This window comes from Enhydra lutris, unplaced genomic scaffold (genome assembly GCF_002288905.1).
Source record: "Enhydra lutris kenyoni isolate GAN:26980312 unplaced genomic scaffold, ASM228890v2 scaffoldscaffold48, whole genome shotgun sequence".
In the NCBI taxonomy this organism is placed as follows: Eukaryota; Metazoa; Chordata; class Mammalia; order Carnivora; family Mustelidae; genus Enhydra; species Enhydra lutris.
In genome coordinates, this window is record NW_019154132.1 from 1,805,136 (window position 1) to 1,832,413 (window position 27,278).

General features: G+C 47.5%; 1 protein-coding gene across 1 annotated transcript in view; it reads right to left on the reverse strand.

Moving 5' to 3' along the window:
• Window positions 1-2,319: 2,319 nt before the first annotated feature.
• Window positions 2,320-27,278, reverse strand: part of LOC111156715 (GDP-mannose 4,6-dehydratase) — a 628,939-nt gene continuing 603,980 nt past the window's right edge. Inside the window, exons 10-11 of the mRNA XM_022517761.1 lie at window positions 3,017-3,085; window positions 2,320-2,704 (exon numbers count right to left, since the gene is read on the reverse strand). Of these exons, the coding sequence (XP_022373469.1) occupies window positions 2,642-2,704; window positions 3,017-3,085 (132 nt within the window). The 3' untranslated portion in view covers window positions 2,320-2,641. The remainder of the gene's footprint in view (window positions 2,705-3,016; window positions 3,086-27,278) is intronic.

A 27,278-nucleotide genomic window follows, 5' to 3' on the forward strand; every position in this document is an offset into this window, starting at 1 on the left:
GTCTGATGGAAAGGGAGGGAGGTCTTGGGTGGCCCAGGTATCCATACATCTTGCTGTCATCTGGGGCACAAATGTGGTGTTTGACTGCTTGGGTATTATGTTTGAATGTACAGAAAGTTTGACTTTCTTAGTTTTCACTAAAAGATAAAAAATCAAGGTGGAAGATATTTTATCATAATTAAACTGAATAGCCAAAGCTGGCAGAGCAGGAAAAAGGGGAGGAAAAGTTCAGTGAAATGGAGTTGAGATTTAAGATGGAAGACACTTTTTAATAATTGTCTTGAAGGATGTCTAAGTGAAATTCAGAGCACAGAAAGAACAGAGATACTCAGGCAAATCTGTTCTCTTGTTCACCCTTTAACCGGTGGGAGACCAGGAAGCCAAATGAGCCAACCCCCTCTCCCCAGTTGAAGATTCCGGAATACAGAGAAGATGCAACCAAAAGTACTTTTGCATCCTTCAGAAACTGATGCTCCAGGCCATTTGAGAAGAATAATTTAACATTATAACTCTACATCAGTCCCATTAAACCCTTGCCTAGAATCTCTCGTGATCCTTTTAAGGAGCTTATTACGGTTTGGGGATAACAAGCCTCAAAACACTGAATTGCATAGGGCCACTGCAAGCATAGAATGGCCTCTGTGCCTGGGTGTGGGATGAGGTGAAAGTTCAGGGGGTCACAGGAGAAGAGGGGAGGTGCCTGTCCATCAGGGTCAAGGCTAAGGGGAATGTGTGTTAATATGTTTATTTGTGAGATTTGTAAGGGTATGTGTGTGGCTGTGTGTTGGTGATAGCAGGTTCGTGAATTGTGTTTTCAAGCCTTTGTGAGTGAATGTGTGTGTGTGAGACTGTTTTGTGTGACAGTGCGTGAGCTGGCGTGTTGTAGGCGTGTATCTGTATTTGTGTGCATGTGCGTGTTTAGATGTGTATATCTGGATGTGTGGCAATGTGTGTGACCATGTACTTGTGAGTGCGAGTGTGCCCACCAGCCCTCTCAGTCCTGGAGCCCGGCCTTCCAGAGCCATCTGTTTCCAATTAGCAGCATCCCGATTGGGAGAAGGCCTGTCCTGGGGCAGCTTCTGAGAACCGGGTGGGCCCGCTCAAGCCGCCCCAGTTCTGCTCCATCGAAGCTGAGGCTGCCCCTGGCCAGCATACTCTTGTAGCAACTCAGGCAGCCACACAAAGAGCCCTCTTTCCTGCCGCCAGCCGTTGGAGCCTGGGTCCTCCCCCAGATCATAAACCTGCCGGTGAGGACATTCACAAGTAGTTCACCCGCATTCACACGAGCATGTGCAAAGGCTGGAATTCCATTCGCTATAAAGTTTTATTTTATTTTCCTTGGAGAGGGAGGGAGGGGGAAAAGAAGAGTCCTGACCTAATTTATTCTAGGGCAAAATATTGTATTTCATGCAGAAGTATACACCTGTACACAAATCTTTGCTTGCTGCTTGTCTGTTCCATACATTTGTGTGTCCACCTGCCTTAGCCTGCCTTCATACACTTAGTACAGCCATGAGTTTATGGCTCAGGAGCACATGCCTGTGGTGAAAACTGGGCCTCCTAAATGATGCACTCAGTGAAAAATGGATCCAGCGATCTGAGGCCCAGGTTAAACCTCTTTATTATAATTTTTAATTAACACTGATGTAGTTCAACTGTACGATGTCTGACATATATTAAGCACTTCATATAAATTGGTTAAATGATTAAATCAAAATTAGATTTTTAAAAAAGTGATCTAGCACTGAGAAGTGGTTGGAAGTAAGTATTGTGTGAAAGATTCTAGACCACAAGGAAAGGCATGGGCTCAGAGACCTCTGGGTAACTCAGGGGCTTTGGCATGGAATGTTCCAACAATATTTACTTACCTTCAAGTTTCTTCTTCTGGCCCCCCTCTATTTCTCAAGACTTCTTTTGAGATGGTGGGAGCCCCGTGGGTTCTAATTATAGTCAGCAGAGACCGGAGGGGGTGTGAATGCCTCCTTTCTTCAGGAACTGGGTTTCCAGATCCGCTGGATAGAGTGGCTTATTGTCACCAGAAGGGGGAAAGAAATGTCCCAGGCAGGGACTTAGGAGAAGGCTCAGGCAAAAGGCAGGCTCAGGCGCAGCAGGGGTCTACCCGCAGGGGCTCTCTCAAAAGGGAGGGAGGCCTAAAGGAAGCGATTTCACTCCGAGGCAAAAATTTGGGTATTTTTGTTTGGGGGCTCTTATAGCTGCTTTTATACCTCAGGAAAAACACCGACATCGACTCTGCTAATGCTAGTTCATAGAAAGACCATTTTTAATAAGAAAAGATTAAAACAATTTGAAAGCCCCACAATTTCAGTTGTCTAATGACATAATTTCAAGTACAGTGAACGTGTGATTAAAACATCTTGTTGATTTCACAAAACCATTCAGAAGAGGCCTCGACAAAAGAAAATTGGGCCGAACCCCGAAGTGCCACGTCCCGGCTGCTACAAACCTCTGCGGCCCGGGATCCTAACGGCGGGGACAAGGCGCAGTGGCCGCGAGGGTCAGCAGGGAACCCGCCGGATTCTCGCGCCCCTCCCGGGTTCACACCTGCGGCCCCGCACCAGCTGATTCCAAGCGGGGACCCACCACAGGCCGGCAGGGGCGGCGCGGGCGTCCGCGGCCGCGCTCAGGCGTTGGGGTTGTTTCTCATGAGCTCCACGTCGGCGTCCACCATCTCCCTCACCAGCTCCTGGGACCCGAGACACAGGGGGTGGGCGGTGAGGGAGGAGTTTCTGCCACTCTCTCCGGGTGACACCCCCACCCCCTGTGGCGCGCCCAGAGAGGCCTCCGCTACCCTCCCTCCACCCTACCCGCCTCCACCCGCCCCCTTCTAGCCCTCCAGACCTGGGGCACCTCGGGCGCCAAGCGGGCCCGGAGCGCTGCTGCTCCGGGCGCTTTGCTGCCTCGCCAGGCCGGCCGCCCCTCCGGCTGGGCCCGCTTCGGCCCAGCCCGGCAGCGAGCGGGCCAGCGGAGTCCACCACCCGTAAAGAAAGGCACTTACATCAAAAGCGACCCGGGGTTTCCAGCTCAGCTTCTGTTTCGCTTTGGTGCAATCTCCTTGCAGAAAGTCCTGCGGGGGGAGGGAAAGATAAAGCTGACGTGGGTCGGGGGCGGCCGGGGCCCGAGTCGCAGGGAGCCCCCCACCCTCCCGCTGCTGTCAGTGGGCGAACTCTTGAGGCACACGTCTCCCCGTTTCCCTCCTTTCGGTCCCCGCCGGGCACGCTCAGTGCAGCTCCCCAGCCGTAAATCTTGCGAAGGTCGCGTTTAAGAATGTGCCGCACAGACCCGTGAGGATCGTGACAGCGGTGCCGTCCCCAGCTCACCCAGCCTCCTCCTCCTGTCCACCCCTCCCCTCCGCCGCGTCCCATGGACGCTTAATGACATTTTTTTTTTTTTAAACATTAAGTTGTCAGGGACGCTACTGTGAGAACTGTTTCGAATTACTGCACTTCTCAGGCAAGGAGAGGAGTAAATGAGAAGACGCCCCCGGTCGCCCCCGCGCGCCGCGCCGCCGCCGCGTTCCTCTCCCACTGCAGGGCGGGCGGCCGGAGGCCCGACGCCGCTGCGCACCGACTGTCACCCAGGCTCCGCGGCGCGGAGGTGCCCTGCCCGCAGCCGGCAGGCGCGCAGGGCTGGCTGACCCGGCCCTCCGCGGCGGGGAGCTGGGTGCCCCCTAACGGAGCCCTGGCTAACTCTGGGCCCGCAGAACAGTTCTTTCCGGGCTTGGCTTAGAGCTTCCCCGACCCGCGGGCGGCTCACAACTGCCGTCCAGCACACGCACAGGCGCATAAAACGAAACTGAAGTTTCACAAAGGGATCCTCGCCCTTACTGTCCAGGGGCACGATACCCCGTATTTTCTATTCTGTTCTGTTCTATCCCCTTCCTTAGAAAATAGTGATCTCGGCCCACTTACTTCATTCACCTCAAGATCCACTAATCCGTTGCAACTAGCAGTTTGAAAATAGAGCTCCAGAGAGCAAGCACCCTGCGGCTTCTTCAGCTCGGTAGCACTCAGTCTTCTGCCCAGTGTTCCCTAACCGCTCTGATGGAAGATCAAGTTAATTTTTAAAGGAACCTCCAGCTCCTGTTCAGGAAGCTCAAGCTGTCATTTGCTTGATCCTTGACTTTCTCATCCTATCTGATAGGGCCTTTGTCTCTCTCTCTCTCTCTCTCTCTCTCTCTATATATATATATATATATAAATGTGTGTGTGTGTGTGTGTGTGTGTGTGTGTGTGTAGCCAATAACGCAGGTAGAGTCTGCCCTGCTCAGCTGGGCAGATATGGAACCGCTTTTAGGAGAGTTTCCATCCATTTCAGAGACTTCCTTAAGAAGGAACCTGTCTAAAAGAAAAGCTACAGGAGAACATTAATCCTGCACCTCAGCCCTCACTCACCCATTTCTTTTTACAGGTCGCTGAAGACTGATTTGGAAGAAAATTGGGATGAGAATTTCAGGATGATTTGAAAAAAAGGGAGGGAGGAAAGGAGGGAGAGAGGGAGGAAGGAAAGAAGAAAGGAAGGAAGAAAAAGGAAAGACACATAACTTTGAAACAGACCATTGGGGGGGGTGAGATAAACATTTAGCTTTTCCCTGTACGAATGTATTCATCAAATAGTACACAAGATGAGTCCTTAAAACGGAAGGATGTGAAGGCAGTAAGACAGCCAGCCCAAGTACCCCATCGAGAAGCTATTCTAGTTACACACCATATTAAAGAATGACCTAAAACCGGTTACATCGAGTGAAAGGAACAGATAATGAAAATACAACGAAGCCTGCCCCAGTGATTTTCTTCAGATTCCCTGAAAGGTGGCAGGCATACGGCATTTATGCTGGGAAAGGCCACCAGGGGCTGGGCAGGACCCGGGGTGCTCACCTTCACTGCTAAGACTTCCATATCAAAGGGTGTCTGGGTGCTACTTTTGAAGGAACAGTAGTCCTGCCTTCTTCTCACTGTCACTTCCCGAGGTTCCAGTTACCCACGCTCAGCTGGGTTCGGAGCAAGTAACCAGTCAGAAGGTCAGCAGTAGCCTAACCCTATGCCTGCCTCACGCACCTCCCTCCCTCTCGTCACTAGGTATTTTGTCATCTCACATCATCACAAGAAAAAGGGTAAGTACAGTACAGTAAGATATTTTGAGAGAGTGACACCAATTCACATAACTTTTATTATGGCATACTGTTATAATTGTTCCATTTTATTATTAGTCATTGTTGTTCATCTCTTATGTGCCCAATTTATGAATTAAACTTTATCACAGGTATGTAGTATAGGAAGAGACATAGTGTATATAGGGCTGGGAGCTATCCTAGTTTCAGGCATCCACTGGAGGTGGGGCTTGGGATGGACCCGCCTCGAATCGAGGGGGCTCCTGTACTTAGAGGCATTCTCTAGGAGAGTACAGTCGATGGCCCTCATTCTCCATCATCCATCATTACTTTTTAGGCTTGAATAAATCAAACTCCCAAAGGCTTTGCATTTCACAATACACTGAAGTACTGATTTCCTCTCCAGGGTGTTAATAATAGTAAAACAAGTTATTTCTGCTGCTCCGAACAGTCCATATACAGGTTCTTCAGGAAAAGTAGGATACAAAAATTAATAACTAGCAATTCAACTTTGCATGGAGCTGGAAATAGAAGTGGAAAAACAAATTCATTTACTTCTCTTTCCTTTCCCTAAATAAACTTGTATATACTTCCACAATACTTCTCTATTTTACTATAAGAGTCACACAAAGATACTCATTCTTTTTCCCCGGAGAGCTGTGCAATGTGGCGTCATGAAGCAACACAGCCCTCCCCCAATTCCATAGCAGTTGCACAGCTCAAAGAAACACGGTTATTGTTTAATCACACAACACTTGCTGTAAATCAACCAGCATTGCATAGGATGCAATTCATGGCTCTGAACTTACAGTTAGCAAAACCCTAAAACCCAGTTTGGCTTCAAGTGATCTCAGTAGGCTTGGGAAAGGGAGCTTTGTATTGTAATTATGTTTCCTGTATTTTTCTACAAGTAGCTCATAATATAAAAACAACTAGGGAACTACAATTAAGGAAAAAGAAAAATGGTTTTCAAAAGCTTCGAAACAGACCTTGCTACCATACACTGTAAAAGTATTTCATTGAAACCAGAGACGCACCCAGTTAAACTTCCCAATTTAGTTTTGAGCCCAACTCCTACATTCCAGTCTAGCAGCTTACTTTAACCTTCTGCCAAGGCTCTGTCTCCCTGAAATTTAATTAGACCAAGAGACCTTGTGAAGGAAAAGGATGAGGTTCCATCAAAACAAAGCAGCAGCTCTCTACGCCAGCTGCTACTGAGCTAACATCTAGACTAGTCCATGCGCCTGTGCTCCAGTCAACTTCAAGGGAAAGATTAAGGACATCCCCGCTTATTTTACACTTCACTTCTCCTGAAGGACTTTCTTACTTCTTTCTGTCGTGTCCTTTCGAGGAAAGAGACAGTAAATTGTTCAGGCTGCAGGGTTTGGGGACACAGGACCGACGAACTTCCAGGGTGGTATGGGGAAAGTGTGGCACGGGAGTACACGGGACTCTGGAATGACAGCACGGACATAGGAACACTTCTTTAAATAAAGCTTCCGCCAGCATGAAGAGAAATGGAACTGTGGAAGCTGGACTCTTACAAAGACATCAGGAATTAACTGCTCAGCTCACAGGACTGTGTGGAGCAATGGAGGGGGGCAGATAAGGTCACAATATAGTTTCCTTTTACATTTCACAAACCCTCTCCACTAGGGCGTGATCAGCTCCTGAGGACGAGAGAGAAGAATGATTCATCTATTTTGTTCTTTTCTTCTTTTTTTGACAGTTCAGTTCCTTCTTTATTTATAGGCTCGAAGTCATAGTGTGACAACAGGGGCAAGAACTGATTAAAGAGAGGATTTTATGTAAAGTTTCTAAAATGGACTTTGTGCACTGGGTGGTCTGGAACTTTTCTTTAAAAAAAGAGACAATAAAGCTCTGGGAAAAATTTAAAGCATTTCTATGTGAATATGACATTTCCTGAACTCTGGCTTCTGGTGTCTTCACTGTTTCCATTGCTATTCCTTAGGTGAGCTATACAGTTTCAACATGTGATTTATTATTGTCAAATTCAATTAGGTTTAGCTGAGCATTTTACAGCAGCAAAACAGCATGAGCAAAGAGAACGTGCATGTCCAGATGCCTGGAGCCCCCTTAATTTTTCTCGGACTCCCTGACTACCGTTGACTCATCAGACCTTTCGGAGCTGTCCTCTGACAGTGGCTCTGTCTAGGCATAAACCCTACAGGCCCAATGCCAATAGCCCGAGTTGCAAACAGCAGCACGGTAGGAGGGCATGTTTTGCTGCAGCAATTTTTCAGGCTTTCCTGGCTTATGTTCTTGTTATAGTGAACTGATAAAGGGCCAGACCAAATCCTGGAAAAGTCATTAAGCCAGTTCCTGAGCCCACAGTAGTTAACATAAAATCCAGAAAAGTAGAGACCATGCTGTGCCATTATCTTCTACTATAACTATAGTTCCCTTTCCTCAAATCTCCTGGGTGCCTTTTTTTAAATCTCGATCAAGATAACAACACATCTTTAAATTACACTGCTTAGTGTAATTCCTCCCCCTCCCCGCAATCTTTTTTTAATTTTGATCATTATTTAACACATTAAATGCCTTTAACACCCACCCATCTTCCCTAAAATCACTGTGGGGAATGCTATTAAATAGATCGATCGCACAGGATAATTTTTCAAAGTTCACAGAGTCATGTTCTTTCTCTCCCCTTTTTCACTGTGGTTGCACTGGGAAAATTTTAATATTTATTTCAAATTATGTGTTGGATACCATGTTTCTCAACAGGTCAGCTGTGAGGTTTGTAAAAGACATCTGTTTAGGTGGAGAAACATTTTGAAAGTGTGAGCAGGATGTTGTTAAATTTCTAATGTGCATATTGAAATAAACTGACTCTTGAGTGCTATAAATAAGGAGAAGATGTATGGACAGGGGATGTTAATAAGGAAAATTAAGACGGGTGAAAGCCCTGGTTAGACATCTTCAAGAATTTAAAATATGGAAATGTGAGTAACACTGGGTATTCATTTCTTTCCTTCTACTTTTCAAAAAAAAAAAAAAAAAAAAGGCAAAATAGCTCAGGTTCCAAGGGAATAAAAGAATGAAACAAATTTGGTTCTTGATCTAACTTTATGCTAATGTGGAGTGAGCAGGAAAACTTTACTCTTGGGGGAAAGGCTTCTTTTTAGAAAGAAATACTAAAAGCAAAACAAAACAAAACAAACTTCAGTAAAATGGAAAAAGCTTTAAAGTTGCACAGAATATCCCAGTCAAGATTCAAGACGAGCAGCTGGGAGTCGGTAAGAATGGGAAAAAAAAAGAAACCAAAGAGTTCCCCCAGAAAGTTTGCAATATAGTGTGTCTCTTACCAGGCAGTTTAAACTCTTACGTGCTCACAAATATATCATTTGATTGAAACCCTTCTGGACAGGGAATGAATCTCGCAGCAGTAAGAAAGGCAACGGCTTTAATAACGGTAACGAACGTTTCCCCTTCTCTTCCCTTTTACTGCTGTATATCAGCACAAATTGAAGTTGAAGCCAGGCCTCTCCTTTAATGACAAGGGGTGATAAGAGACAAGAAGAAAACAGCAGGCTGTCTCGTCTGCTCAGGAAGCTGGACTCAGTGGGACTGTCCATCAGCAGGGGCTGACAGAATGCCGTCAGACCCCAAACAATGCTCGGGCTCAACCTCAGGGAAATTGAGTCAGTCAGCACCGGCTCCGACAGGCGTACTGACAGTAGAGATAAAGTGGCAAAGGGAGCAAAACAGTGTGAGCAGGCCCTGCATTGTGTTCCTGTCCTCAGTTACCCGGGTGGAGGCTCCTGGGAGGCACTTGGCACAGGGTGACACATATGTACCCTAGACTGAAAGCCTGGCAGAGCCCTCACATCATCACCGCTGTCACCCCCACTGGTGGCCTGGCATGTGAGCCCTGCCTGTTACTTATGGCTCAGGCTGTACTTCAGTGACCTCCTGCTTGGTGCCTGAGGGCGTCTCTAGGATCCTTTGACCCCTCATTGATCCCATTTTTCTGGGTTGGGGGCCACTTAGTTTCAATGGATAGCATTTGTCATTCGGAATCAGGAGCTATCAGGAGCTGCTAAACAAGGGAAAGAAATAGATCTGTCCATGGGTATGTCCCAGACACTACCGGAAAAGCGTACCTAGCATGGCAGAGCTCTTGTGGAAAGTAAATGAGAACATTGTCTTCCTTAGGCGTCCACTTGTATGTCAGTACGGCCTAAGGTGGTAAAAGAAAGCATTCACTGTATTAAGGGAGAACCCAATTAATGGCATTCATAGTGCAGCCGACATATGGACACGTCTTTTCTACGTGTACTCTAAAAATATGGTTAGCATAAAAAGAGAAATGTCATTAGGCAAAAAGGGTTCTAGAAGACACACTGACAACACAATCGTGTGGGGGGAAAAACAGGACTTAAACACACCAATTTCCTTTTAAATAGTTTTAAAAAATGCTGTGGAGGAAGTCCCTTAAGGCAGACAAGCTTGAGACATGTAGAGACGAGGACAGTGGTCCTCTATCCTTCATGGAACGGACACACAGATCCATACAATTCATGCCACGCTGAGGTCCGGCTTCTCCTGCCGCAGGAAGGGAGCAGGGTGCCCTTTCGGCACGGTCCCAATGACTGTCCGGCCATCTGCACCCTCTGGCACCGGGGGCCTGTGCGGCCTGTCCTGTTCCGTCAGGCTTTGAGTGAGCTGAGCAAAGGAAAGCATTTTTTAGAAGCTGTGCCTTATAGCTGTGGGGGAGCTGTCTACTCATGAGTCGGTTGCTTTAAATAAAACCAGCGGTACAATTTGGGGAATGCAGTCTTGCATCACACACATTGATGAGGCCCTATGGCTTTTTGTATCTGTTCTGCACCTATAATTGTAATCTCAGAGTTAATTTTTGCTGTTGCTGTTAGCTTTATGTCTTGATCCCCGGTGCTTACAGGAGTATCAAGCTAGGGAAAGCTAGATTAAGTACTGTAACTGGAGCCCTCTTGGTTCTGATTTCTTCACTGATCTTCACTCTAAGCAGTTGATACGTGGGGCTGACTCACAGTTGTGATGCAGAGCCGCTTAATGAAAGGGAGATAAGATTGTTAGTGACCTCAGCATTCCAGGCTTCAAAGCCAGCACCATCTTCGCTGGAAATTACTGGTTGCTCTTAATAACTGGATCTCGGGTGTGAAGATTTACCCATGCTGGTAGGAGGTGACACAAACCCCGAGGAAAGGAGATAAAGCACCTTTAAGTGGACCGATTAAAGACTGTTGTGACCTAATTGGCAAGTGGCACTCTGGAGCACGAGAAGCAGGCGGCCTTGCTTTTGCCATTTAGTACTTTTTACCCTCAAAGCACTTTACATGCATCAGCTAATTAAATCTCCAGACAATCACATTCAAAATGCAACTCAAGAGATCTTATATCTGTCTCAGGTGGCTGTTTGCTAGCGATGAAAGCATCATACCAAGTATCTGTGGGGATTAAAGCCCAGCTCTGTCCCACAGCTTATCTTCAGCCTGCCTGTGGCTGGGAGACACCTTGCCACTCGAGGAAGGCCGACTAGGGCCACAGGAGACCCCTGATAGCACCAGGGGAAGGTGATTTTCCATCAGCTTGTTGCCTTTCAGTGTAATAGGAAATACGCCCCACCCCATAGAAAGGGCTCTGCCTTCCCTTTGAATAATAGTGCCAAAGAATATGGCCAGTAATACGAATGCCTCCATAATATAGATTTTTTTCCTTTGGGGTTTTTCTTAATTTATATTGTACCACACACCACTCACATTCAAGAAACTCCCTTCAGTAACCCTTCCTTCCTTCTTTCAATTCATCCATGCATCCATCCATCCATCCATCCATTCATCCCTCTCCCAACCAAAATAAAAATTATATGACAGAGTCATTCAAATGTACACACCTAGATTCCTTCCAACAGTCATTCCCTCAGTAACTTGTTAAGAAACTCTAGGATTAACCAGGCAGCTCACTACATCCAAATTCTTGTTTTTCCGTTGTTTCTCTGAGGACTTTCATATTTGAGGAGAAATTAAGACAAGTACGAGGACATTTGTTAGTAAGGGTTTTGAGAGGCATGGGGGGAAAAAAGAGTATTAAGACATATATTTACCTTTCTATGATTTTTATCTATCCATTCATTTGGTTTCCTATTATCATGGTTAATAGAGAGCTTACTAGGCTGCTGCATATGTAACCTGGCAGTCTTTCTTATATATTTTTATAAGAGGAACAGAATCCCATATCCAAACATGTGTATAGAGACATTTAAAGAAATAACTTGATTAATGTCACAAAGCCAGCTAGTGGTAGGGTTCTGGACAAAAAGCCAGGATTTCTGATTCTTAGTCCAGCACTCACAATGCTCAGTAGGACAAACTCTCCCTAAAAGTACCATGAGCAATATACCTTATGCTGCATTAATTGAGTGGCACAAAGGTCTCTAAAGAATAAATACTGTATCAACATATGGAAATATCAACCTACTCCAGAGCTGGATGAAAGAGATGAATGGAGAAGAGTAGATACAGTATGATTCAATGCGTATGACATTCCAGTATCAGCATTCTAATCGATGGTGATAGATATTAGATAGTGGTTATAGGGGAAGAGGATCAACGGGGAAGGTGTGGGAAGAAACTCTTGGGTGATCTTCTCTGTATGATAGGAGCAGAGCAAACATGAGTGCATGTATTTGTCAAAGTAGACCAAAATATATAGTGAAGAGCTGTGCATGTCATTGTATATAACTTAGGTCTCACGAACAAAGGATTCTTTGGCACCACCACCAACACAGAGATATCAGGGGACAGACCTGGCTTGGTATCATGGCTTAACCACATAGCTGTGTGACCTTGGAGGGCAAGTTTCTCAGTGTTTCTGAGCCTCAGATTTTAAACCAGGTGTAAAATGGGGAAAACATCACCTATATTGAAGGGCTGTGAGAATTCAAGATGACATATGGAATGTAGCTAGTACTATTTCTAATTTATTTAACACTGTTAGGGCTAATATTGTTGCTTTTATCACTAAGGTATAGGGAAAGCTATCCTTTTAATTTCTTCTAGTAACATCATGGATGAAAATGTAATCTTTTTAAAAAAGATTTGATTAAGGGCACCTGGGTGGTTCAGTGCCTTAAAGCCTCTGCCTTCAGCTCAGGTCATGATCCCAGGGTCCTGGGATTGAGCCCCGCATCAGGCTCTCTGCTTGGTAGCAAGCCTGCTTCCCTTCTTCTCTCTCTGCCTGACTCTCTGCCTACTTGTGATCTCTGTCTGTCAAATAAATAAATAAAATCTTTTTAAAAATCTGATTAATTAATTAATTAATTTAGAGCACATTGGGGGAGGGGCAGAGGGAGAAGGACAGAGAATCTCAAGCAGCTCCTGTGCTGTGTAGAGCCGAAAGCAGCATTCGATCTCATGACCCTGAGCCAAAATCAAGATCTGACGTTCAACTGACTGACAAAAATGTAATTTTTTCAAGTGGGTTGTCTTATAGTGTTTCTTTCATGCTTTCATGTTACTTCAACCTTGCATGTAATCTGACTTCTGTTTTTAGAATTTTTTTTCTATTTTTAGATTCTATTTTTAGAATCATTTTTTGAATAATTGTAACCACAGTATGCAGGATTTTGTATTCTACTTTTCCCTAATTATTATAAATGTTTCATATGCTCTCGATTGTTTGTTGCCAAATGTTTACAGTGTTAGAGCTGGGAAGTAGCTGTGGACAAGACAAGGCCCTTGCCATGAGCTTATGTTCCAGTCGGGGTAGACAGTCCAGAGTACAGGAGATGTGAGTAAGACCATGTCCACTACTGAGAGTGCTAGACGAAGACTGAAGAGGAAGCCAGCTGGATAAAGAGTGGGAAGGCTGGTTGGAGAAGGCCTTCCCGAATAGGTGACATATGATCCAAGATTTGAATGACAAGAAAAAGCAAGTCACATTAAGTCCTGAGGTAGGAGGGTCTCCTGGGGACACCACAGGTACGTGGACCGTAGGGAGCAACACCCCTGGTCTGAGGGGCAGAGAAAAGGCCACTGAGTCTGGACAAAATGAACGAAGGGAATCAGAGCCCAAGACGAAGTTGGAGAGGTAAAAAAAAGGCCAGACCATGCCTGGCCTGCTGGGTAATTCCTCCCATGGGGCCCAGGTCTCTCCCAGCAAAGCCATGTTTTTGCAAGACTTTACTCTCTAGTATCTTCCTCTGGTCGGCCACAATCATATAGCTGGCTAACTCAACTAGTTCAGAAGTCTGATTTTCAGATGCCAGTGTAATTTTTCAAAGTGAGTATGGGACGTTTAGCTAAATGTTTAAAAGGGTGGCTAAGGGACTTTTGCCCAGCATGCTCCAACCCCTTTCCCTCCTAACAGAGCCGCCACTCTTTAATGTGTTTGTGCCACCCAGCCTAGAAACATCTGGCCATTCTTGAAGGGATTAGGTCCAGGCTACTGCAGTTAGGAGTCAGGACTCTGCCCAGCTGGCCCTGTAGGACACAGGACCCAAGGGACCTCCCGGGGCCAGGGGCAGGAGCCTGGCCTCCTGTGCGGTAGAAGGGCCGGTCCTCTTCTGGCCGAAGGAGGACATGTTTAAGCTCCCGAGGGCGGCAGAGATGGTGCCCCATCCTTCACTTCCTCCTGTGTGAGCAGAATCCTGGTCAGACTGAAACTGTCCCTACCAACTCCCCTTTTTGGAAGGCACCTTCTTTTTCTCCACTCGTTCTTGAGAGAATGGGACACAGCACTGAAACATGCTGGAATTTTCAATTTTTTACCAAAGTCTATGTACATAAAGGTTCACTCACCTGGCTTTGCTTTAAAATGCATAGTCCTGGGGCACCTGGGTGGCTCAGTCTTTAAGTGTCTGCCTTCGGCTCAAGTCATGATCCCACGGTCCTGGGATCCAGACCCACATAGGGCTCCCCGCTTGGCAGGAAGCCTGCTTCTCCCTCTCCCACTTCCCCTGCTTGTGTTCCCTCTCTTGCTGTGTCTCTCTGTGTCAAATAATAAATAAAATCTTTAAAAAAAAATAAAATGCATAGTCCTTTATGAGCCCGCTACCCACAGTACGGATTTGGATTGTGTTCTGAGCCACTAGAGGCCTCAGGCCCTAGGGGCACATGCCCTGTTGGATGTTTTCATGGGCTCCATGCTAGGCGGGAGCGGGGCTGCAGCAGGAGGAGAGGCTGCGAGAGAGGGGAGCATGTGAGGCGAGCAGAGAGAAGACTCACTGAAGGACTGGATTTGGAGGAAAGAGGATTTATAGGGAACTCCTAGGATTTTGGCTTGAATGGGGACCTTTCCATCGCTTTCAAAGACATTATATGAATTTACAAATGCTACCAGCAAAGTATGAGTGTAACTTTTTATCACAACACCAGCATTAGATTTTATCTCCTTTTGAAGGAAAGCCCTCATTTTCGTGATTATGAAACAGAGACTCTTTGAAAAGATTACTTTTGTGAAATTACCTGGGTTCTCTTATATCATTCCATGGAACACACTGTCTTGTTTTGGATCTTGATTTGATGCCAAAGCTTCTCAGCTGAGGAAGTCTGGTTAACTCAGAGAAAGGAGCTCGGTTTCCACAGGCCCCAGCTGTGTTCGTGTGAAAGGAAGGAGAGGGGAAGGCAGCTCACCTTCTTCCATGACCCCTAGCTAGTGGACAGCTTCAGCTGTGCCTTAGCATGTGCAAGGAAAGGGTTAAGCCACCCTGTGTCCACTAGGCCTTACTGACATGGTCCGCTTTTAATCTATGGCTTGTGGCAGGAGGAAGTCCGAGAGGTGGCCTTTCACATGACATCATAAAAGCCTGATTTATCGCCAGCCACCAAACATCTAGAAAATCATAACATCCTTTCAGGAAAATGCAGTGGAAAATAATCAGGTTGACTTTGATGAAAGCTTTGGTGGGGACTCCAAGTGTGACATTCTGCACAGTAACCCTTGGCAGGTGCCCTGTTTGCAGGCCGAGCAGCCTTCATGACAAAGCCCGGAGTCTGAGCTGCATGGCTGCCCACAGCGGAGCAGGGCTTTCATGTCCGCAGATAAAACAAGAGTTTGGTTCGCACTCTGCCAGCTTGCCTAAAATAACACTAGAGTGTATGTGAAAATGCTCTGGAAATAACAGCTCTATCCAGATGTGAGGAATTCTTGATTATGGAAATATCAAGATCCTACTCCTTTACCAGACCCGCCGCCATGGCAGCAATGCCAAACTCTGCTGCTTCCTCTGCTGCTTCTGTTGACTTGCTTTTCTCCCCCTTCCTAGGACCACCTTTAGGACACAACTCTGCAGTCAGAACATTTTCCTATGTAGTATTTCCAGAGCAGTGTCCCCGGTGGTGTCATTCTTAATATCTAGGGGAGCTAATAAGTGATGACAGAGACGACACACTCCAAAATCAAGGGGTGAATTCCTCAGGCCACAAGGAATTGGCCCCAGGAATGTTTACATCTCTGTGTTGTTTCTCCTGCTCAGTAAGTTGATAAAAGCACCAAGCAGGAACCTCATTTTGTTTGGTGTGCATGATGTACTCTGCAAATAAACATAGGAAAGAGGGACAAAGACTAGAGTACTGGATGGTTCTAGAATTCCGGCCACATCAAGTCTACAAAAGCTCACTGGCATAGAAGGTAGGCCTATCTTTGCAGATTGACATCAACACGGAAGGTCCTAGGATTCCTGAGCCTTGGTGAAGAGAGGTGTTCGAAAGATTGGGCAAGGACTGACAAGGGCCTAGTCAGGGTTGAAAGTCTGGCAAAAATGAAGACTGGGACTCAGTTCAAAGTTATGTTCACTTTGTTTTACCTCAATTGTGTTGTACGGAGACTTCACAGGATCAAAGACTCAACGTCATTAGACAGAGTCCCGTGAAGGTTCCCAGAAGGTTGGTGCTTGGTGGAGGGAGGAGCCCCCAGTTTGGAGGAGCTCAGAGCCCGGGCCCCGACACTATCAACCTGAGAATGGGCTTCCTACTGCCATATCACCCGGCCCTCACTGCCACCACTGTCAATTCCTTCAGAGTTTGATTTCTGAACTGGAAAGGCCTGCCCAAACCTGATCATCCCAGGATTTTGTACAGGAACCAGGATGATGTGGGAGCTAGCACAGGGGTGAGGCCTAGCTCCGGTCCGGCCACCTGAGTTCTGTCACTTGAGCTTTCCTCATCTGTCAATGAGGGAAGGGAGGGACTGGAAGAATTTTCAAGGTCCCTTCTAAGGCCCTGCTTGCTACTGGGCTAGGATAGCTGGTGCCTGCACAGGGCTGCGTTCCTTACATCAACCCTTAGGGATCCTGTGTGGCATCTCCTTGCCTAACGACGGCTCATTGTCTCCCAGCGGCCGCGGCAGAAGCAGTGGCTCTTGAGTTCTGCTCCAGTGGGCCTTGGTCTGGCTTAGCCTCAGCACGGTTCCAGGTATAGCCAGGCAGTGGGGGAGCTGGTGACTCAGTGCACAGTCAGATGGCAGAGGCCTCTGCGGCCCAGTTGCACCTCTGCCCACGGACGCTGTGCCCACAGGGCTGGAAGCCTCCACGCAGAGGGCGCTGGTTAGGAGGCAAGTGACCCGAGGGGGGAGGCAGAATTTTAGGTAGTGGTGTGCTGCACGAGGCCCAGAGGGAACTAGGGCTTCAAACACTCCCCAGGTAAGCATCCCTGGACATTTGGGGAGCCTCCCACAGAGCCTGCCAGATTGAGTGTTTCAGCTCTCTTGTGGCTGTAAAACACATATTGGCAGTATCTTATTGCCCAGAGCTGTGTGTGTCACTGAGGAGCTCGCATGGTAAATAAATACGGTGAAAGTGGGGGATATACTTCCCACCAATGCAGCTCATCACCAGATGGCCTGCCGTATGGAGTGCCGCCAGGTCAGGAAGCCTCTGCTCAGGGGGCTCTTACGTGAGGTGCCCTCTTCAGTGGGTCAGGGGCTGCCCCCACTCCCCAGCCCTGGCCCTTCAGGTCTCAGATGTGGAGGGCCTCTGGCTGCTGTTCACTCAGAATGGCTCTGTGCCCATGACTAGCTTTGGGGTGGGGGACTTGGGGAGACCTCTGAGCTGGCAGTAAGAGCATCTGTTTATTGGGCCCCTTGTCTGAGCTATGTGCTAAGAAGCACTTTACATACCTCGCACTGTTAAACCTTCTAGCAGTCCTGTGTGCCCCACAAGGGAAGGGAGGCTCTGGCAGGCGAAATGACGTGCCCAGTGTCCGTTCATGGTAGAGCCTGGATCCAAAGCCCAGTCTCTCCCACTCTAGCCCAGGTAATTAGCCCATTTCTCTAAACTCCCTCCCTTCTTCTCCATTTATAAGTGGGCTGACAGCTGATGTGTACAACAATCTGTCAAGTCATGCATTCCCATCGAGCAGATGCCCTTGATGGGGACGAAGTCCCACCCTGGAGAACTTGTCGAAGACATAACAGAAGGGGACTATCCTTGCCCTTCATGGAGGTCCAGAAACACTGAAACTGCTGGTTAGACTGCCTGTGTAGGTTGTACAAAGAGCAGGTACCAAAGCGGAAACCCGAGTCAGAACAAAAAGGGGGCATACCAGCAGATACCACATTGCCATAAGCACATGGCTCTCAATGGCACCCTGTGAAGGAGTTTAATGCAGCCGTGGATTTTACAGCAAAAGTGAATTCATTGTTCTTCTCCAGTGGGGGGTGGAAGTTTTTATAAGAGGGTTGAAGATAAAGTATTTTGTTTTGGTTCCTATGGTTAATGTCATCTAGAAAACACAACTCTCGGCTCCTTAAGCACCATAAGGAATGGTCATGATCATGGACTATGTAAGCAGCTGAAACAGACCAGTGGGCAATTTGTCTGTGGAAGGATTCTTTTCAATCTGTCCCTCGCCCCCCACCCCCCACCACTACTAGGCTGTGAGACTCTCATGGACGTTCCTCAGCAGAACCAGGCTTTGGGGTGGAATCTTCTAGGAACTGTTGGCTTTCTAGGACCACAAGCAACAGTGAGGGACACCTGACATGGGAGTTCTGTGAGTTTGGGAAACTTCCAAATGGACTTTGCTCAGATCTGACCCCCTCGGAATACCCTTTTCTATGAAAAGACTTCAACTCACAGAATTCACAAGAGTTGTCTGGTCTTATTTATGCCACCACCATGACCGTGACTAACAGAAATACAACTATTCCTCAGGGTGCATACCTTTTCTGTTTCAGGGTCTGGGTAGTGAAGGAGATCGCTACTGGAGTGGGTCTGGAGAACACGTGTATCTAAAGACTTTATCCAGATGGACTTAGTTCTGGAGTTTGGACAGTGAGAGCTTAGAAAGAGAGGGAGATGTCTAATTATCACCATCATGATGATAGTAACAACAGTAATATTTATCACAAAACAACAGCTGTGTAGTGCTTTACTATTTGAAAAGCATATTTTGGCCTATTTTTTTACATAATTCTGGCAACATTCAGCCATCCACACGCTCAGTAGCCATAATCACCTGGCCTTTGAGTGGCTCAAGGTCCTGTAGCAGAGACTAGCGAATTCGTGGCGTATCATCTGGTTCGTGCCACAGCACAGAGTGAGCGACAGAGCACGTGAACAGAGAGGGAGCCACATGAGTGCAGGGAGTAGGGACAGGGTTGAGACCTGAAGAGGGACAAGAAAGGGGAGGAGAATGAGCATTGTGGTGGCCTTAAAATGCCCTGGGGTAAGCCTGTCCCTGAGGCACCTGCACAAATCAGTAATGGGAGGACTCGCCTTAACATGGTCCCTCTGGAACCAGGAAGAGCTACCCTCACAGTGGGCCAGAGAAGGGGACCGCAGCCCTTTGGGGACCAAGGCTCTCAGAGATCTTTTCAGAGTAAATGCTCCCTGAGGTGGATCGTGAACCATGAGTGGGACGGAGGACAGCAAAGGGCAAAGGTAAAGACAGTGTAGGTGTCAGATCAGGAGCTGAAGCGCACAAGGGGGTTACAGAATCTTCTGTGACTTGCAGGTTGGGATGGCTGGGGCAGCGTGGTGTGGAATTCCCCCCTCGCTGGCTGTGGACCCCAGGTTCACAGTCGGGAGGGCTAGTTTAACATGACGTGCGGAGCTGGGCCTCAGCGGAATCCCAGTACTGTCTGTCACTCACTACCCAAGCCTCAGTTTTATAATTTATAAACCTGTTATATTCCATCTGCATGTAATAAAGATCGGAGATACCGTAAGTGCTTAGAACAGTGCCTGATGCCGGGCGGGCTCTCCACAAATGGCGGCTACTGTCAGTGTGTAACACGAAGGCTCCATCGGGGCCTAGGGCGTCTAGCAAGATTCCTTGGAGGCCATTCCAGGCCTTGGGGCTGGTTCTCTAAAGTGGCTGCCCGGCACTCCACCGCCGACACCTCATCAGACTGTTAGTTCCCCATAGCCTGTCATTGTCTTGCTTGTCCTCCTCATTTATTTAAACCGCACCCCTGTGAAAACACATGGGACTGTGGGCAGAGAGACTTAGGCTGACAACCCAGATTCACCAGTCCAAGTGGGGGAGGCAGCTCAGGCTAGGGCCCTGTGGTGGTGGGAGCTGGCTGGTCAGAAACCCCCGAGGTGGGGCGAGGGAAGCTGTTACATGTGGCAATGAATCCAGGATGTAAGGATCGATAGCTTTGTCAAAAAAGAACCCTGGATATATTTCTTCATCTGGGTACTCATCAGACCCTCTGCCTGGGGGTGGCTTCAGGGATCCACTTGGGGAGCCTGTTGACCACCTAGGGGCTGGGGATCAGATTGGAACCATTTTAGGGCATCCTGGGAAAGGGCTGGAGGCCAGAGCAGCACACACAGCCTCTGTCAGGAGTTCTGAAGCCCAGAGATCTCGCTCACTCGGGTCCTCATCTACATGTAGGCACCCTGGAGTTTCTGGAAGAGTAGTGTGAGACCCAATACTGTAAGTTTCTGTGGGATAACCTAAGTCACTGTCACCAAGTTAGCAAAAATAAATGGAGGCCAACTAATAGCACACAGATGGTGCCGCAGGGTTATGGAACAGAGGAGGTCTTTTAGGAGAGAAGATTTACCTTCTCCCTCTCAGAGGAGGGAGACACTTCCCCCGTGGTCAGGGCACCTCACAGCCCAGTGAGTGCCTGCCTGACTCGAGCCTGTGGCAGAACCTGAAGGGCCACTTTGATCTTTATCGGGTGACTCAGTGCTTCTTGCACCACCATCCCTCTGACTGGAGCCCTGGCAAGGGCGTAGTATCCAAGGAGGCACAGAGGTGAGAAGAGGAAAAGACGCATTAGCCATCCTGGCAGATGAGCTCAGGCCTGAAGACTCAGAGCATCACGCTTTGGGGGCCTGATGCTCCCTGTTCATTTCTCCCGAATGGTTTCTCTCTCTGCTACACTCTTCTCTCTCCTTTCCTTCTCAAGGAGCCACTTACAGTAAAGGCTTTTAAATATTGGCCGACCTCTGTTTAATACTTTATATATGTTGTGGGGGCTCCTTGTACTTCTCTGGCTTACCCTCATGGAGGGGAACTAGAAAAGCTCCTAGCAACTCAACACATCTTTTTCCCCAAAATGATGCAAAACACATTAGAAAGTTCCTTAGCACCCAAAAGAAGGCCCTGACCCCACCTACCCCTTTGGGATTTCCTGTCTGTTCTTGCTGGTTACCTGCTAAGAAGGGACGCCCCTGGCACTCTGCGCCCCACATTGCTCTCTCCTTTTGTCTGGTGCTCTCTGCGTGGAGTCATGTTCTGTAGACACCGGCGGACGGTGGCAGGCTGCATTTCTCTGAAATCTGGCTCATTTCAGCTTGTCCTTGTCATCGGTTCTATAACTGTTCTGGCCTGTGTGAAATGGTTGGTTTGGCGGGGGGAGAAAATACATTTCTCCTTTTATACCTTTAAAATACTGCCCTTTCCTCAGGTGAAGGCCAACCTAGCCTCGTGCTCTGGGCTGGAGAACTGGGTTTCCGGTGACCATAATCTCGGTTATAAATGAAGTGTGTTTATTCATCCTCATGAGTAGAAACACAGTGTAATATTTTGACTTAATAGAACCTGCCTCATGACCTGCAGGTAGTGTCTGTGTGCCAGCTGTGCCAGGCCTGTCAGGAGGTGGAGGAGCTGGGGCCCAGCAAGGGCTGTCCCTCGAGTCCTACAGGAAGTCATGGGGCTCAGTGGTGCTCGGGGCAGGATGACTCTGATCCCAGTGCACACCAGGAGCAGCCAGCCAGGAGCATCCCCTTACCTTTGCTCCTCACGTAACATCCCTCCTCACTCGGAGCTTTTTCTTTTCTTTTTGTGATTTAATTTTTTTCCTCTTTTGGAATAGCTGCTTATGGGGGGGGGCCTCCTCAGGGGCTTTCAACCACCACCTCTGGCCTCTGGCCGTGAAAGAGTTGACACAGCTACATCCTCGGGGTGTCTTCTGAGGAGGTGGGCATCAGGCAGATCAAGCCAGTACTTCCTTTCTTTTTCTTATCTGGTTACCTTTCTTGATCTCGGTCTCCTCAGCGAAATCAGTGTTCCTCAGCAAATTTGTGGATTTTGTTTAAAGGAGTTGGTGGGATCCTTAGCAAGCCTGAATGAATCAGAATTTCCAAGGGAAGCTGTCCTAGAATCACTTCCTCAGATCCATACGCATTTTGGGGTCTTAGTCAGTTTGGTGCCGCTGGGACCCAGTCCACTTCTGGGTACACAACAGGTATTATAAGGAAAATGGACTCTCCTTAAATTGCAGCCTGACTGTCCGCAGTTCAGCTGGACACTTCCGTGTCTGCCCTACCCGGTGAGGTTCTCTTGCTTCAATTACTCCCATCACCAAGTGGCTCCCAAGTTGCTTAAATGAGGCAAGTGGAGCCTGTAAAAGCCCCTTTGAAACACTGAAGAGCACAAGGAAGAACACCCTGGAGGTGAGCGATCCCAGGAGACCACATCCGGATTCCACCTCAGCAGACCCGCTCCCAGGACTCACAGGCCCCTTGAGCCCCCAGCTTCCCCGGATGCCTATCCTCCCAGCGAGGCCCAGCCCCATGGCAGGCATCCTGCTGGGTCCTGACTCCATATTTCTTGCCTGCTCCCCTGGCAACCTTGAGCTCCTCCCTGGATACCCTCCAGCTGTGCAGGCCAGGCCTGGCAGGCCCACGCCCACAGCACCAACACTTAGCCTGTAGCCTCTAGGCTGACGAGACCAACTCCAGGAAGACCCTCCCCCGCCAGGTGAGACCCCCCCCCAACCCCACCTTGAGGGTGTTGAGGAAACATGTGAGTTATGGTATGCATGTGAGCGCCCTTCGGACCTGGGTGCCCGCATTATGGCTGTGACTGGGGGCCTGTCAGCAACACTGGTAAATTACCAACGTGACACGTCCTGCCAGGCTTCCAACTCTGCCCTCAACATGGCCCCCAAGCCTTCTGCTTCTCTCAATTTCCAGAAAAGGGCCATAGAGCAGCTAAACTGAACTCCCCGATCAGCTCAAGACCTTTCACAGACTGCCCTTTGCTCCTGCTTTTCTAGGCGCCTTGTACTTGAGCCTCCCGCGCTCGGTGTGTTTTCACGGTACCACTGCTGCGTCGGTGCAAGCCTCCAGGACCTGCACACACATGTGGGCACGGCCCCCAGCACCGGCCAGGGCCCCAGCATGCCTCCGTGCCTCGGGCCACCACTCTTTCCGCGGCCATGACTCCTGCACACTCACTCTGCGGTTTCCGTCTATTCTAGCACCTCATTCTCCCAGTCACTTTAGGTGCTAGATATCATCTCCAGTTTGCAGATGAGGAGACAGAGTAACCTGCCTGAGATCACAGAGTGGTGGCTGGGGGTGGAGGGCGATGAGCTTCAGCTTCTGGCCCGCTTTACTCCTCAGCCCTTTGCTTTTAGCCATTGAGCTTCTTTCCCCCAGTTGGATGAAAGAAAGCTCCACGGGGGCAGAAATTGTTCCTTGCCCATGTGCAGGGACCCACGCAGTATGCAGGATGGCCTCCTGAGCATAGACCCTCCCCTTTGGAAGTTCTCCCATCACGGTATCCTCTTAGTGTCCCTTCTGGCCCTCTTCACAGCTTGTAATGACTTTGTCAATTAATTTATTGTTCTACTGTCAGCCTCCCTAAAATGTAAGCTCCACGAGGGGCAGGATATACCTTTCTCATTTATCTCTATCTTCAAGATCTAGCACTGTGGCTGGCACGCAGGACGCACTCAGTAGCTGTTGGATGGATACAGGAATGCTTAAAATGAAGTCAGTGCATTCCCTCCACTAAATACCTTTCCTATTGCATTGTAACCATCACCATCCCCTCCCCCACTGAAAATTCTGGTCAACTTTAGTTCTTTCTTCTCTACTTTGCCCATGATTTTCAAATATGTTGCTCTCAGACTCTCCTTTCACAGCTTTCAGATCCATGTACTTGCATGACGACAGACCCCTCTCCCTTCAAAGACCAGTGTCTCCCTGGCTCCAGTGTCCCTTCTCTCCCTGGGATGCTGCTCATTCTTTCAGAAGCTCTTTGTGACATTCCTTCAGTTAGAAAGTTCTATCAGTTGCTAAGTAAAATCCAAGTTCTTCCTCTGACTTCCAATATCTTTGACAGTTTGATCTCAAGCTACTTTTCCAGGTTTACTCCCTGCATTCAGGAAAGGTTGGACCGACCAGGAAGCACACACATACTCAGGACTCCCCTACCTTCCCGAATCTAGAAATCCAATGAAGAAGCATTAATCTCATTCTCACCACATTCGGGGTACTGCATGCTGAAAGAACACAGCTAAACACCTCGAGGCTGGAGAGGGGAGGTTAATTCACAAGTGAGGACAAAGAGAGCTGGTGGGTCTCAATCAGCCTGTCCCCCAATCAGATCTTGATGGCTCCCTTGGACACGGGAGGTCAGGCCTCCTGCCCCTTTCCTGGCCCGGCTAAGTGGGAGCTGAGTAGAAAAGGACTTTGCAGGGGCGCCTCGGTGGCTTAGTCAGTTGAGGATTCGACTGTTGGTTTTGGCTCAGGTCATGATTTCCTGGTTGTGGGATTGAGCCCTGAGTCAGGCTCTGCGCTCGGTGCGGGGTCTGCTTCAGATTCTCTCTCCCTCTGCCTCTCACCCACAGTCTCGCTCTTTTTCTCTAAATAAATAAATAAATAAAGTCTTTAAAAAAATAGACTTTGCATAAAGGTGACAAGACCTAGTAGGGGAGCTGAGCAGGTGCCAGAGGGATAGGCTCTTGGCCCCTCTCCCGGGGGCACTCGTGCTCCATAGGGAACAATGACCAGAGACTTGGGAGAACCAGCCTGTCCAATATATGATTTTAAACTGTTTTATTCATTAAGATATACCTTATCTGCCACATCCTTGAAATGACAGAACGTCTTATTTGCTATGTGATGTGGAAAATGGCAGATGAAGGAGATTCAGACAAGGATGGAGAGCCCAGCAGAAGCAGGAGACGCCCTGAAGCCCGGTAATTCACACAACTGCTGGGAGAAGAAACACCACGTTGCCTTTTGCACACGGGGACAGGAATTTAAGCAGGGTTAGTTTTTTGTTTTTTGTTTTTTAAAGACAGTCCTTAGTAGGATGAAAGGTCTGGAAGCATCCATGTGGCTGAGCCTCCAGTCACTGAGACTAACACAGTACCTTTAGCTGTGCACATAATAGTCCGGGAGATAGACCTCTAAGCCAATCACGGCAGCTCAGTGACATGAGGACAGTGGAGGAAAAAAGGGAGGTGAGGTAGGTGTGCATTCTTTCATGGGACAGACAGGTTTTGCAGAGGAGAGGGTGTCTGGGCTGAGTCCTGCAGAGTCACAGAAACCTTCTCAGGCCAGGGTGGGAAGGACAAGACATTCCTTCTTCTTGGGATGTCCTTCTTTCCATCTGGAACTACTCATAGCATACCCATTCCTCAAGAGCCAGCTTAGATGCCACCTCTCCCCAGAGCAGCTGTTCTTAAGTGACCTGGTCTTCCTTCAGACTTGGGCAGCTCTATGCTCTTCCCACTGACATGGCTCCGTCCCCGCATCCTAGATGTGGGGGGCTTATTGCCACACTGTCCACACTGCAAGCAAATGACACATATTCCGCCTACAATGAGTGCTCAAGATCTGTTTCCTGAAAGAGTGATCAGATTCCTTGTTTTAAGGAAGGAAAGACTGATTTGATGAGAACAGACCTGGGGCTTGATAATTTGGGCCATGGTATCTTCTCTTCTCAGGATTTTCCTATTATTATTCTTTCAAAGTGATGATGTAAGTTATTCTGTGTGAAACGCTATCACAGGAAGTCACATCTCTTAACATACCTGCACATTTCAGCATCTAGTTTGATTTGAAGAAAACCTTTCTCTCCAATGCCATGCGTTCTGAGTTGCTTGCTTATTGGAAACTGTCTATGGAGCCGCATTCAGCAACACGGGAGGCTCTACAGGTTGTTGGGACATCACTGCACCATAAGGTATGGCTCAATTTTGTAACCAGCAACACCATGTTACTGAATTTATGTGAGAAAAACATACAAAAAGCGTCGCTTCTGCTAAACTCTTATTCCTTGCTAATCTAGTTAAGAAAGTTTTGAGTCAATGTTAAAGATACACAGTTAAATTTTCCTCTGTACAAGGAAAAGTATGGCTCTTATTTCCTCCACAAAAATGCAAAGTTGTTTTGCATAGAGAATTGTCAGATCTGTTAGTTTCATAGTCCTTTAAGGCACAGGCAGCTTGGCTAATTACCACTCCCAAATAATGAAACACTGCAACTATGAACAATTTTAAATGAAATCACTCTCATAAAATAGCTACATTTTATTGGTCTAAGTGTAAAAATACTGTGGTGATCTGTGGCTGCTGCCTCCCTGTTTAATATTCCTGCTGGTTACAGCAGAGACCTTGCTGATAAAGGATCTAAAACATAAACAGTCTTCTCCCTAGAGCTCCTCTTTGAATTTATTGCTTTAAATTTCCAGATATAATGGCTATAAAGGTAACACTGTACGGAATCAGAACTAGAGAGAACATGAGCCATTTTAAGGCAAGCTTTTAAAATACACAAATGTAATTACAATTCTTATTTTTGAAAGAAGTGTTAACTTGGAGTATTGCTACAAAATACTATTCACATGCTAGGTTTCAGATGATGCTAAAAATCACTTGCCATAAAACTGGGCTTCACCGGCACAGGTGTGCAATAACCCTTTCTGGTCATTAGAGTCCTGTTTTAGAATAATACTGTGATGCAGCTCTCAGCAAATGAACCTGGGAAGAAATGACACTATCGCGCTGTGGGGTTTTTATATAGTCTCACTATGACTCACCTCGACCCCAACAGATGAGAAAACTCAGTCTCAGAGGTCAGTTTGGGAGATTAGACTATTTGATAATTTTTCAATCTCAGTTTAACAGTCTACTCATGTGTTATGTGGCAACAATATTAAAAATGCTTGTAACACTGTGTACCTAGCCTCTTGTAGAGCACAATAATACATTTTAATTTTTCTAATAATGCATTCATTAAACTATGATTCCTAGAGGAACTGAAATCCTCTATTATTGCACCTTGTGAGATGAAAGGGTGTTATACAAGGTACAAACGTAATAGATCCAAATGTTCTTGCCCTAATCACTACATCTTGTTTATATGCAGGCCAAAGGGCATTTTTTTTTCTCTTTTGCTACGTTCCAACTCATTCTCAAACAAAAGGTCAGTTACCATAGTAGGTTCTTTCCAAGCCATCTCTTATTTATTCCTAAAGGAAAGTTTATTGCATCCTTTTCCAATAAAGACATTTTTACTGTGTTTAAAAGGCACCTCTTAGATGTTAAGGTCCTAATGCCTCTTTAAGAAAATAGTTCTAACATGTTTTATTTCTTTATGTGGGTGACCAGTTCCTGGCTTCATAGTTCCCCAAATTTATCTTCCAGAGAGCCCTAAGAAGAACACAACGAACTTTCCAGCACGCCTCCTGGCCAGCGAATCTGAACCTCACCTTATGAGAAAGGCCCCAGGTAACTAGCCGCCTGGCAGTCTGATGGTGCGAGCAGCCAAGCACTTCTGTATGGCCTCACGTTCTTCAGCTGTGAAGGGGCAGGGCTGGGGTTGACGCCTGAAGCCCCTCTCGGCTCTAAGGCTCTAAGCTCCAGCACCGCAGCCTCTTCCTTCCCTTGCTTCAGTGTGTGGAGACTGAGGTCAGTGACTGCACTCGGAGCCCAGAGAGCTGTA